Consider the following 12,827-nt stretch of genomic DNA (forward strand, 5'->3'; position numbering starts at 1 on the left):
TGTTGCGGTTATGGTAAAGTAGATATTTCACTTGTATTCTAACTGAAAACTCGTGGGAGAGTACAATATTATTCTTTTACGTAGCCATAAAAATAATCTGGAGATCTCCTATCAAACTTAAAATAATTCTCACTCAAGATATATGGAAATCAAGATTGTGATGATGCCCAGTAATATAAAATGTCAATAGCTGCTCAAACATTAGAGTTCAGAAAAATAAACTGCAGAAACTATAAAAATGCTATGTTAGAGTATTTGATTTGCAATATTCATTTGAAATGTGGATAAATTGAAAATTTCAGTTGCCTTTCAGGAACCTGAGAAAGGACAACAAATCTCTGTACAGTACTAATTATGTGCCAGCACATATGTCCTTTAAATTAGCCAAAGTAACTTCAGTATGTTGGTTGGTTCCTCTCTCAATGGCACTTGCACTAGGAGAGGCTATGGCCTAGAAGGTGGCTCCCCACCATTATTCTCAAAAAAAAAAAAAAGAAGAAGAAAAAGAGAAGAAAAAGAAAAGAAAAGATGCCGAACCCCTTTTTTTAAATGGTGGAGGTTTTCTGTTGGATCCCTGGGAGGTATTTTTCATAGTTTTTGTTTGACATGGGTAATTCTTACTTGATTTCTTTGAAATGTTGGTAGCATTCACATCATTATTCTCAAAAGAAAAAGTTGCAGTATCAGCCAATTCTTGGTTTCTAAATGATCTTTTTTAATCTTGTTTGCCTCTTACATGTTTTAAGTTTTCTCTACAGTTTTAGTTAGAATAAATCAGTTTATCTTTTAATATGTGAAACTAGATTTGCTGGCAAGTATTACCTACAATTTTTAGGCTTATATTATCTGGAACAGAGCGTCAACTTTCTAATGATGTTGATTTGCCATTAATTTTTGTTATTCACTTATTCCTAAATGTTACTTGTCCACATTTAAAATTATTTCAGTGTTCTAGTTTTCCATTTAAAAAACTTTAAAATATCATTTTTTAAATCATTTTATCTTCAAGTTTTGTTCAGTTGATGGTATATGTGCAGGAAGATGTCTGGTGTGTGGGTTGGCAAAATAGTGGAGCACAATCAAGGGATGGGAAAGATATGTTTATATTAGGAGGTACTTAATAATTTTTATTGCATATTATGTTTCCCTTGGAATATGTTACCCTAGTAGCATGGTTATATCACAATCCATATCCACATTAGTTATAATTAACTGAATTTACATTCTGAGTATAATAGTTAATAACAGTCAAAATTGTTATGATCCTAATCTATCTTCAATCAAAACCTACTGGACTAGCATATATAACAGTTTATAGTGGTTTTCTAACATAGTTTATATAATGAAATGCTTTCGATTGATTTATGTTTTTTATATTTATCTTAATTCAGAATTTCTCCTTGCAGCTTTCCCATTAAGTGGTAATCAATAGCTTTGAGGCATCCATTTAGTATTTGGTTTGAGATGATATTTTAGATTGAAAGTACTAAAGAATGGATGTTTAAATGTCACTGTCTGGATCCAGTTTATGTAACAAGTTATCTCTTTTAATTCATAACTTACTGCTTTTGTTGCCAACTTGATATATAAGTCTTTTTGGTTATCATAACTAACTATTCTTACACCTATTTGGGTTAGCTCACATGGTCAAGGTATGATCCGTCAAAGTTTGATAATATTTTACATTTGGTTCTTAACCTAACAACAAGCCTCCTTATTTTTGCCAATTGCCTAGCCAGGCCAATTTTAGTTATGAGAGAAGTCAAGTAGACCTGTCAATAGTTTACCTCACCCAATTAATCCAGATTTGGTAAAATATTTCGACTTGATTTCTTGTTTATGACCTAAACCAGTTATTTGATATAATAATTAGTTGAGGCTCAAGCCTAGATTAACCACTTCATAATGGTCCAAAATTCAAGGTTCGCTGTACCGGTCGGTACCGGTCGGTATGGAGCGTACCGTACCCGTACCGGTGGGTACCGGTATCGGTACACCAATGTCGGTACGGTCGGTACCGAATGTACGGTACCGTACCGACACTCGGTACGCCTATACTAATGCGGCACCGGTACGGGGTTCGGTACCGGTACGGCGAACCTTGGGTCCAATAAACATGTGTGTTAAAAACTAGTTTCAAGTTATAATAGTAGATATCACGATATATATATATTATATTAGAAACCTGATTATTGCTTGAAAATATATTCAAAAATAATGATGATTAGTCTTGTTATCTTGGCTGGGAGGCCTCCTATGTTTTCCCCACCTGATCCCCCTTACTTGATTACTTGCTTGCTTGCTTTCATGGGCACTACACGAATCGAGATCCCCTCTCTCTCCCTCCCCCCCTCTATCTCCCTCTCTCCCTCTCACCCCCTCCTCTTTCCGCTCTTCACACTTGATGCCAATGCATTGCTTGCTATCAATCCCATATATGATTTCTTTCCATAGTTAGTCCCTCAAATTATCATTTCTGCTTGCCAATTCCCTAGACGGCATTTTTTTTCGTGAGTCACTCCAAACGACCTTTTTGCATTGTTTATCCCCTAACCAAGTTCTATCTCTTATCTCCTACTAAAATGTCCTTCATCCCATCTCAATCATTGTTTAGTCCACATCCCATTTCAATCATTGTTGGTCCAAACCCCACCTTAACACATGGTGGCCTTTAGCCCATCCCTTTCTCGGTGATGAACAACTCTCACCACTACCCTTAACTACAACTCGCTTGCAAGTGAACAGATCTGTTCACAAACAAACTTGTCATCAATCTTGATTGAGCTTGTTTAATTAAGAAATAAACCAAGCTCAAACTCTATTTGAAGCTTGAGTCATAGAAGAGCTGGGCCTAAACAATTTAGGCCTGAAAAAACAAATAGAAGCTAAGCTCAACTCAGCTTGATAGCAAGCTTGTTCTTTTAACGAAGAATCCAAGCTTGCCAACAATCTTGCCAATCTGTTGTCAAGCTTAGCTTGAGCATAAGTCTCCTTTCATATAAGCTTGAGAAGCTTAGTACTCAACTTGGCTCATCTGTACCCCTAACCTTAACATAATTCTAAACAGAAATTCGTACCTAATCCAAGCCCAAAAATCGAAATCCCAAATCAAACCCAGACACTAACACCTGATCGGGTCAGGTTCGCTATTTGTTGAACACACAAATTTAGGCCAGGCCAAGTTCATGGCAACTTTTCACCAACTCATCAAGTTATTGGGTCAGGTTTCACATTAAATTTCCTCGGTTTGATTCAAGTCGACCCTAACCTGATCCATTTACATGCTCAAGGTAAATAATAAGTGAAAGCTCATAATTGCCCTAGGACTAGCTAGACAAGGAAGAACAAAGGCACATTAGTGCAAATTATATTTGAAAATTTATTTGAAGTGTTTGTTCTTGCAAATTTTCTGATATTTGGTTTATGATGGTTTATAGTTGTTTAAAGGTTTAAAGATATCATTTATCATGTTGTTGTTGGGTAAGGCTCAATGTCATACTTCATGCTTTGTTGTGTCTTATTAGAGACTAGGACAAAAAATATGCAATTTTGTCCACAAATAAGAAAAAATACATTGGGGTATCTTTTTAGATTCTAATGTAAACTACTACATTGCTTTTTAATTAATTGTACATGCATTAGACATTTAAACAATAGATCTTATTCCCTTGAAGGATGTTAGAGTATACAATTTATGTTGATTCACTCTGACAAATTGAACCATCAAACACCACAATCGATAAATTGTTGTCACCATGGAATGCCGTACCGGTCCGTACCGGCCGGTACGGGCCGGTACGTACCGGTCCGGCCGTGGACCGGTACCGGAACGGATTAAAAACCGGTATTTCCTGTTTTTTATCCGAACCGGCCGGTACGGGTGCGTACCGGCCGGTACGGGCCCGTACCGGCCGGTTCGGAGCCCGTACCGGTGCGAACCGGCCGGTTCGCACCGGTACGATTTTTTTTTTTTTTAGAACCACAGCGCCGCGCGCTGTGGTTTTTGAAACCACCGCGTACCGGCCGGTACGGGACCGGTACCAGCCGGTACGTACCGGACCGGACCGGTACCGTACCGGTCCGGCCGGCCACCGGTACGCCGACCGGTACCGGTACGGCGGACCTTGGTTGTCACTAATATCTTTCATTGTTCTAAGGAGCAGCTTTATATGCAATGGTCATAGGCACCAGACAGACTTTGAAAGTCGTGATAATCTTCCTCAAGTGGGCTCCCAGATGGGAAAAATGACACTTCTAGTGTTCAACTTGGTTGGTTAAAATATGTAACCACATCTTGTGGCCCAGCATGCTTCGAGCATAACTCTATGTTGGATCTTAGAGATCCAACATGATTAGGTATGCCCAACTCACACAAGTTGGAAGAAACCTACGAAAGTGTACATAACTCAAATAAATGAAGCAAAGTGCATGTTCATGTGATATATCAATAATTGAAATACCATTTGTCTAATTACAATCTGCATATTGTTAGCAGTATAAGTTTTAGTATTAAACTATTCCAAATTAAATTTATAACTATGGAGTGAAATCATTTAGAATAGAAATTGATAGAAATATTTTGAGGAAAAGTATGATACTTTGATCAATTTTCTCCAAATCCATTACAGGTTCAAGCTAGATTGATTCTTCATTCTGTTTTCTGAGAGCATATGGATGCTTGCACATTTAGTTACTAGAGTTAGGCCCCCCATTGCAAAGAATACTTACATATGAAAACTTTCGTCCACTGCCCATCTTTCTTACAAAGCTTTGACAACAAATGCTAATGAAATCAACAAAGGTCATGGGCCCAGCTCATTTTGGTGTCTAATCTGCAGTTTAAAATAAGTTGCTTGTAAAATGCCATTTGTGAAAGTCTTTTTACCCATAATTGTTTTCAAAATGTTGTTCTAGGAATGTTTAGGTCAATTTTTGCTATCTCAAGACTAGATCTTGTGCCGATACTATGCTGGTATAGTGTTGTACACCCAGTATGGGGTTAGTTTGACATATGGAGACTTAGTATGCCCCTCGTACCAAATCTCGGTTGGTACCTATATGGTACGGCATGCAGGTATGGGGTGGTATTCACTGATATGGCAAACCTTGTTCTAGATACCCTAATAGTTTAACCATATGGTAAATAGAGAACACTAATCACCTATTTCTCAGACATAGTACAACCTATTAAGAAAATTCTTATTTAAGTTTATTAACAGAAACTCTTCGAGTAGAGACCTTAACACACATGCATGTGTGTGTATCAGCTTTTGTAGGAAGTGGCTAGATAATATGGAAGGATCTGATTATCAGAAGCTAGAAATTATATCCAATTGTAGAGTAGTATCTCTTGCATCTATTAAGCTAATGAAAAAAGGATTCTTTTAGCACTCGATAGAGCTAAGTATGATCTTGTGAGGTTTCTTGGTAATTGGGCATGTTTTCTTGAGTTGCAAATAGAGATTCTATTTGGCGTCTCACTAAAAGATCAATATATTCCATTTGGGAAAGTTAAGAATTGTTGGTTTCAGTGTGTATAGTTACATTTCCTTTGAATTGTTATACTGGTGACTTTCTCAGAACAGGTCCTGATTTTCAAGGTACCAATGTAATTACAGTGAAACTCATTTCAATTCAAGACATCTCTAGATTGAAATTTAGAATTTATGTCAACTTGAGCATATTTGTCCATTTGTCACCATGGAAGCATCTCTATTTTGGCAAATGATAACAACCATGTTCTGATAAAACTTAGCACGTGTCATGAATTCATTCTTGACCATATGTGGTTACTAGGCACATGCCTTGAATCAAGGATCGCCGAACCGATACTGGTAGGTGTACCGGTTGGCATCGGTACCGGTTCGGACCGGTATCACTGGTTCAGCCTGGTTCACGCATCCAGAAGCCCCAAAGAAATGGAACCGATACGGGTCGGTATTGTTGGCCAGTTCAGGTTGATACCGGTTTTTAACGCCGAACTGGACCGGTTAGAACCGGTACGGGCTGAATCGGCTAGTACGGGCTGGTGCAGCATTCCTTGCCTGAATGCATTCTTGACCATACTTGGAGGAAGCCTATTTTTTGGATGAGTTAGCATGGTATAGGCATAGGCCACATATTTGTAAAAGCAAAAGGGCTAAATTTTCAACTACTTTGAAACTATAAGTACAAGAATCTCTAACTCTTTCGATGATTTAAGAGATACTACCAATAATTCTTGTTTCTTTCATAGTGGACATGTAACATGTTCATAAACCTGAAGTTTGTCTATTCTTAACACAGTGACAGTTTTTCCAATCTTAAATAGATATATAGACCAAAAAAATATGTGGAGAAGAAGCTTTTATGCTCATTTTAGTTGGTAAAAGAGTGGTCCAAAAGCACCACTAATTATGGGATGCTAATACAAAGGTCAACAGAAAAATGCTGGTCTCATTATTTTTTCACAGTCCATGGATACATGTCTCGATATACCTATATATCCTTTTATTATATAGTTGTGGTTCATACTCTTGCTCTTACCAAGCATCATGGCAACAGTTCCTCTAATTTCGTGAAACTTCTTCATTGCTGCAGAAGTTAACAACTTGATTAGATTTGCAACTTGTTTTTTCTCATTGAAATTGTAAAATCTTAGCTCCATTTAGCCTCCAATCTCTCACTTTTTATGATACTGTCAATGCAGATATGGTCCTATCAAATAAGTTAGTCATTTATGATCTTGAGAATCAGGTTGTAGGTTGGGTCAAACACAACTGTAAGTATCATTGATCACCAAGTTAATCTTGAATTTTTTTGCAAATTTATTGCTTCATTTAATTTTAGAATTTCCTTTGTTGATTAGCTTCATAAATTTTCCTGTGTATAAGATTTTGGATTACAAATAAGTAACTAGGTGAAATTTTGTTCCATAAGAACTAAACTACGTTTGCAGACCTAGTTCACCTATAAAGGCAGTTGAAGTAGAAAGAACCATCAGAAATTTTTGTTTATTAACTAATAATAGGTGGCAAAAGATGGGCCTGAATATGTACTCTTCAATAAACATTTTTTTATTATATTATGAATCCAAAATCTTCGAGGAAAGTACAGAAACCCTCCTTTTTCCTATTAAAAGATTGTTGTCAGGCAAGTTATCAAATTTCAACGGTAATCTTGTGAAAAGGACTTATGAAATCTACCAATTAATAATTTTGCTAATTAATTAGTGACCCCCAAAACCTAAGATGATAAGGAATGATTCAACAATTGATATCGAGCTCAACAGCCTCTCTTCTCGCACATGTGGCCTGGACCATGCATGTGGAGAGAGAACCAAGTCAAGGCAAAGACAAGGCAACACAAAAAACATTAGTCATGGATAATAAATAATTAGGAATAATTAGGTAAATAACTGATTTGGAGGGGATTCAAACTCACAACCTCTAGCAAACTTAAGCTCTTATGGTTCGCCATATCAGTGTATACCACCTCGTACTGGGTGTATTGTACTGTATAGATATTGAATTGAGACTCGTTATGGGGAGCATACTGAGTTTGGTACACCGAACCGACTGTCATTCTGGGCGTACCAACACTATACCAGCATGGTACCGATGCGGGGTCCAGTACCGAGACGATGAATATGTTAACCAAACCAATTGACTCCAAAAACTTTAGTTGATAGTGAACTGGTCGACAATTACATCAAACTGAAAATTCAATGTAGCATGATAGGTATGAAGCCTCATGCAAAAGTCCTAGATATCAACTTAGATTCTAATACCTTCAAATTTGAGGAACAAATAGAGGCCTTTGATTAGGGCATGCAGCCAAATGCATATATATGAAGGATTCGTAAATAAATGAACGTTTGTGCACGTGTGAAGGTTTAAAGTCTCAATACTGAAATTCGTATCGGTAGTTTACTACCATGGCATAGACATATGGAAATAAACTAACAATACGCTTCAAGGCACTGGCAGAGCAAAGGTTAGATGTAGTACAATGTGTCGGTACAGTATGGTACTAAAGGATTTATTAGTGCCAATGCCTTAACAGTACCATATCGTACTTCAAGGCATGCCCATGTACAAACTCAGCAGTATGCACAAATGCATACACTGATATCAAGAACATACATTGAATGCTTATCTTATTAGGAAACTAAGTCAAATGTATTGTAAAAAGGGGTTCACACTCTAACAATGGTAATGTAGTCTGGGGTGCACATATGTAGCTAGTAAATAAACAATTTTGCATGGTAAATGTAGACTTGTATATGTAAAGAAGTATGGATAATGAGCTTTATCTAAAAAGTTCAAGGTCAAGAAAAACAATATGGAAAATAAATAATAATATTTGACTAGAGAATCAAGGGGGAATTGTCTTTGTTAAAAGGTTAGCAATTTTATGATCTACTCCCAAATTAGTAACACCCATAAATCAATCAGAGATGAAATATTTTGTTAATATTCTTGAAAAAAATTTCGCATTGCTGAAAGGCTTTAGTTGTCTAGGGGTCCAATTGCACAATATGGAGTTTAGTTTAAGCTATATTTTATTATGACACTCAAGGAGATGTATAAAATGTTATGGATGTAAAAGAGCATATACAAGTTCCAGCAAGCGTACCTGTAAAAAAACATATGCTTGTTCCATCCATGATTTGCTTAAACCATTCTCCCACAGATTTCTGCTACTTGAAATCCAAAATCTTTCAGTAAGCTGTACTGATGGAACAATTCTATTTATCTAAAACTATCACGTATCATTGACCATTCTCACAACAATTTTCAGTAACTTCCTTACCACTATTCTATGAAGTGATCTATGTGGTCACATCACATATATATTTCACTATTTCTAGACCCCCTGTGCCACATAGAGCTCATGTAGCCACAGTATGCAACCACACTGCATAGTGGTTGTCCTTGGATTTTGAATAGTTCCACTGGGTTCTATACATGGTTCAGTTGGAGATATACAAGTTGGGCAGAAAATGCAAGTTTGCACTATGCAATACACCACCTACTCTACTCGCCCCTCTCGCTTTACTTCATTTCGTTCTCTGCCTGCTCCAGCCTCCTTTTCAAACATCGCAAGATGTCCCACGAGGATTTGAATCATCGGTTCCTCATGAAACATCACCATCTCATGGGTCATGAACTGAAACTAAATTATTATTTTTTTTGGTGGTGGTAGGTAGTTATTTTCAACCAGTTTGACAAAGTTTCCCTGGACTCCAAATTTTGTTTCAATAAAAACTAGTTGAAACACTTAAAATTATGTCATAACCTTCTGTTTCACCTAAATCTCAAGTCTGTACCTTCAATTATGATGCTTTAAAAAAACTAATAGCTACTACACTTCGTATAGTTAGGTAATATGCTACCGATGAGAAAGAACGGAATCCAAAATTGAAGCTCAAACACATCGCATGTCAAAGGTGATTTCTAATTTTCTTTTGGTTGTTTAAGCCTAATGTACATTGTTCACCCCTTCCTTAACAACTTAAGCTTTTGAGATATAGCGGCTAACATGGTCTTTTGAATGAATTTTTCTTTAGTTCGTGCATTTGTTATTTTGAGTCTTCTCTCTTTTGGCTCCTTCTTGTTTATTATCTTGAGTCGTTCTCGACTCATTCATGCCTTCACGTGCATGGTCTAGGCCACACATGAGGGAGGATGCTAAGGGCAGATATCAAAGGTTCAAATAACATTATTGATCATCGTAATGGTTTTGTCTCTAAATGATATGATACAGGTGCAGTTTGGATGCACCGAGATAGCCAATATTAACAAGAATAAAAAGCAACTGGTACGGTTAGTATGGACTGTCAGTGCAGAACTAGTACGGACCCATATGTTCAGTATAAATCAATTCAAGAGAGAACTAGTGTCCCGCACCCGTTCTAATACCCCTTTTTCTATTGAAACGTCACAATACCATCAATATCATACCAACGAGCGGTGTTTAGATCCTTGCATGATATACATTATTGACCCCTTCCCTAACAGCTCAGTTTTTGGGTTTTGTTGTTAGTTAACATTGGTGATTCATGAGGATGTGGTAAATAAAACCCTTGCAGCCGGTCTCAAGCACAGAGAAAAAGGCAAAAGCCTGTGGTGTTGGGCTGATAGCTAGTCATAAATAGCATGTTGAACTATGATACTAATCCGAAGTAGACATTGGTGCATTAAGGGCATTCCTTGTTTTGCAATAGGAATGCTTAGCGAATGAGGATTCATATGGCTGGCCCTAGACAGACTAAGGGGCTGTTTGGATACCTGGATAGGATATGCATGGAAGTTTTATTTTTGATAGCAAGAACGACTTAACAGGGTGGTGAGAGGTTACTTGCCCAACTTGAAAACTGCGGCTGCTAAATTCCTGTATTTTAGGGATAACCGAAACCACCTTTCCCATGGAATCCCTTATCTTGAAAACTTAGTAATCACGGGTGCTCAATGGATGCCTTCAACCACCGAACACAAGTTATCGGGGTATAAGAAATCTGGGCATCCAAAGAGTCTGTAAATAACTAGGGGAAGGCTTGATGGTTATATTTTTGAGAATATAGCAAATAGACAGGTAATATTTTGAATAGTCGACCCCAACTAGTTCATGTTGATTTGAATATAAAGCTATAGAATATAGATAATATCTTGAAGAAGAAAATCATTTGGTTATTCTACATACTCTCATAAATTTTGAGGGAATAGTTAGGCAATAATATGTTGACATGGCACTAGGCCTGCTGTACTATATAAGGGAACAAATTGTGTTATTATATTCAGTGAACTATTCGTGAAGGCACGTCAAAGTCATATGTGGCCCTTTAGCTCAAATATGAAAGGAAGCAAAATGTGCTGGGGTAGGTTAATCCATTCTTTCGTCTTTATCTATTTGTCATGTAAGCATTGATCTACTGAAATGCAAAAGAGAAATCCTGGCATAGGATTGGCGGCAAGTGTTAATGTATGAACTTCAATCAACTATGTCCTCGTATGCCATGAACACACAACATGAGAAGATAGTGTCTGCATGTTTACTATTATATGCTTAACACGTGCACCTTAGGGAAGGTTTCCATAGGTTTCTAGTGTGTTGCTTTTCCCTTTCTTGCAGTAGAGAGAATTAGAATGAGAGGAACGTCGGGGTTGGGAGGGCTGGAATATACAAATTTTCTGGATAGAAATTGTAAACAAAGATATGCAAAGGTTTATGCTGTTGTAGATCATAGTAGGAATTTATGTTAGAAAGGTGTCATGAAGTTGGGCCAAGATGGTGGGGATTGGACTTGTTCAAAGAAAATGTGCTTTATACTAGCAGCCATCTTTCTTTATGCTTAGCTCTGTATAAGACTGGTACCATGAAATCAATAGTCTCTTCTGCAATAATAAACAATGCAGTGTTCTGGTTTATATGTCATTAGTTTAATTGTCAAAAACCTTGAGACATGATCATGCTATCTATTTTTAGGTTTAAAAACCAGGTCATGAATTTATGATCTATCAGCACTCAATAGTTAAGCTCTAAATAGGATGCAAGTGATCGTACCCCTTCATCTGGACTCTTTTTGCAAGTCCAGGGGAATTTTTGAGGGTTGCTCTTTGGTTGGATGATCTTAAATCGATCCATAATGTAGATTCGCTTATCTGCCAACTGGCCTTATAGGTTTCATGCAGGCCCCTCTCTTGCCTCATTTTTCCTTGGCCAGGAATTGGGTACCAATTTCTAGAAGGTTCGCATACAGACAATAGTTGTAGAATCTGCTCAATCCTTCTATGGAGCTTCTCCCTTCTTCCAGTAACTATCAAGCTTCCTATTTATACTCAAGTATCTTATTTATTCTTTATTAGCTTCTTAGCATCAAAAAAATGTTTTATTGTTTTTTTTCTTGTTAGCATCAATCACTTTCAATTTCACATTAGGTTCTGAATATGCAAGGCCAACGGTAAGTTTTTTTTTTTTTATTTCCTTGAAAGTATGATTTATTACACAGCCATAATGTGTTCTAGTTCAAATTATTGATTGTTGACTTCATCATGGTTGATTGCAGGCTCCTCTAGCATCAAAATTCAAGATGACAAAACTGGAGAGATTTATAGTGTTGATGCCCACCATATTACCTCTGCATGTACAATGAAGACAGGAAGGTTCACATCATTGTTGTCACTAATTATTATGATGTATTACTTGCTTTACTGAATTGCCACAGACGATGGAAGCACGACTTCTGCTGATAACCCAGTAATAATAATCGTTTAGACGGTGGAAGTATGTCATCTTTATCTTGAAGTGCCAAAGTTACGAACCAAGCTTGATTGCAGACCATGAGAATCATATGATAAGTTGATGCTTTTGTCGCTCGGGACTTTTGAAGCTTGTCAGGTGTAGAATTCTTCGTCAGGAGTCTCTAGAACTGACTTCCTGACACTTGCCTACGACAAATGAGCATAAATCGCTCAAAACATATCCTAAACGACCAGTCTTAGTTCAACAGAAATAAATACCTTCACCTTTTTCTTTGTAGTTACTGATGCTCCATTTTCCCAAGGCAATATTGAATGGAACTCCTTATGTCATCTGTCCGTTTCCCAATTGAAGTATTTCCCACTGTCATATCTCAACCCCTTCAAAGTCTCATTTGACATTCGGCTGCTTTCATATCCATTGCATATTAAAGATTGGTTTATGTAGTCTCGTTAGGTTTTATTGTGTTCGACCAGACATGAACAGGCTTTAAATAAAGCCACATTATTAACATCATGAAATTCGTATTGCTACATCTGAACTCATTAAGATGCAGCGGGGCCTCATTAGCAAGAAGGTGAAAAAAA

The 12,827-nt window shown here is 37.1% G+C and overlaps 1 protein-coding gene across 3 annotated transcripts in view; it reads left to right on the forward strand.

Annotated features, from left to right (window-relative positions):
- LOC103705757 (aspartic proteinase 39-like) overlaps positions 1-12,324 on the forward strand; it is a 34,284-nt gene extending 21,960 nt beyond the window's left edge. The window contains exons 8-11 of one of the 3 annotated variants that reach the window (XR_005513288.1): positions 1,038-1,113; positions 6,689-6,760; positions 9,361-9,430; positions 12,047-12,127. Coding sequence is in view for 2 of the 3 variants with exons in the window: in XM_039129988.1 (XP_038985916.1) it covers positions 1,038-1,113; positions 6,689-6,760; positions 12,047-12,195 (297 nt within the window). In the remaining variant the exon portion in view is untranslated. Of the gene's footprint in view, positions 1-1,037; positions 1,114-6,688; positions 6,761-9,360; positions 9,431-12,046 lie in introns of all 3 variants that reach the window. The other 2 variants (XM_039129988.1, XM_039129989.1) reach the window with 2 other exon arrangements.
- Positions 12,325-12,827: the final 503 nt, after the last annotated feature.

Source organism: Phoenix dactylifera, chromosome 9 (genome assembly GCF_009389715.1).
Source record: "Phoenix dactylifera cultivar Barhee BC4 chromosome 9, palm_55x_up_171113_PBpolish2nd_filt_p, whole genome shotgun sequence".
Classification (NCBI taxonomy): domain Eukaryota; kingdom Viridiplantae; phylum Streptophyta; class Magnoliopsida; order Arecales; family Arecaceae; genus Phoenix; species Phoenix dactylifera.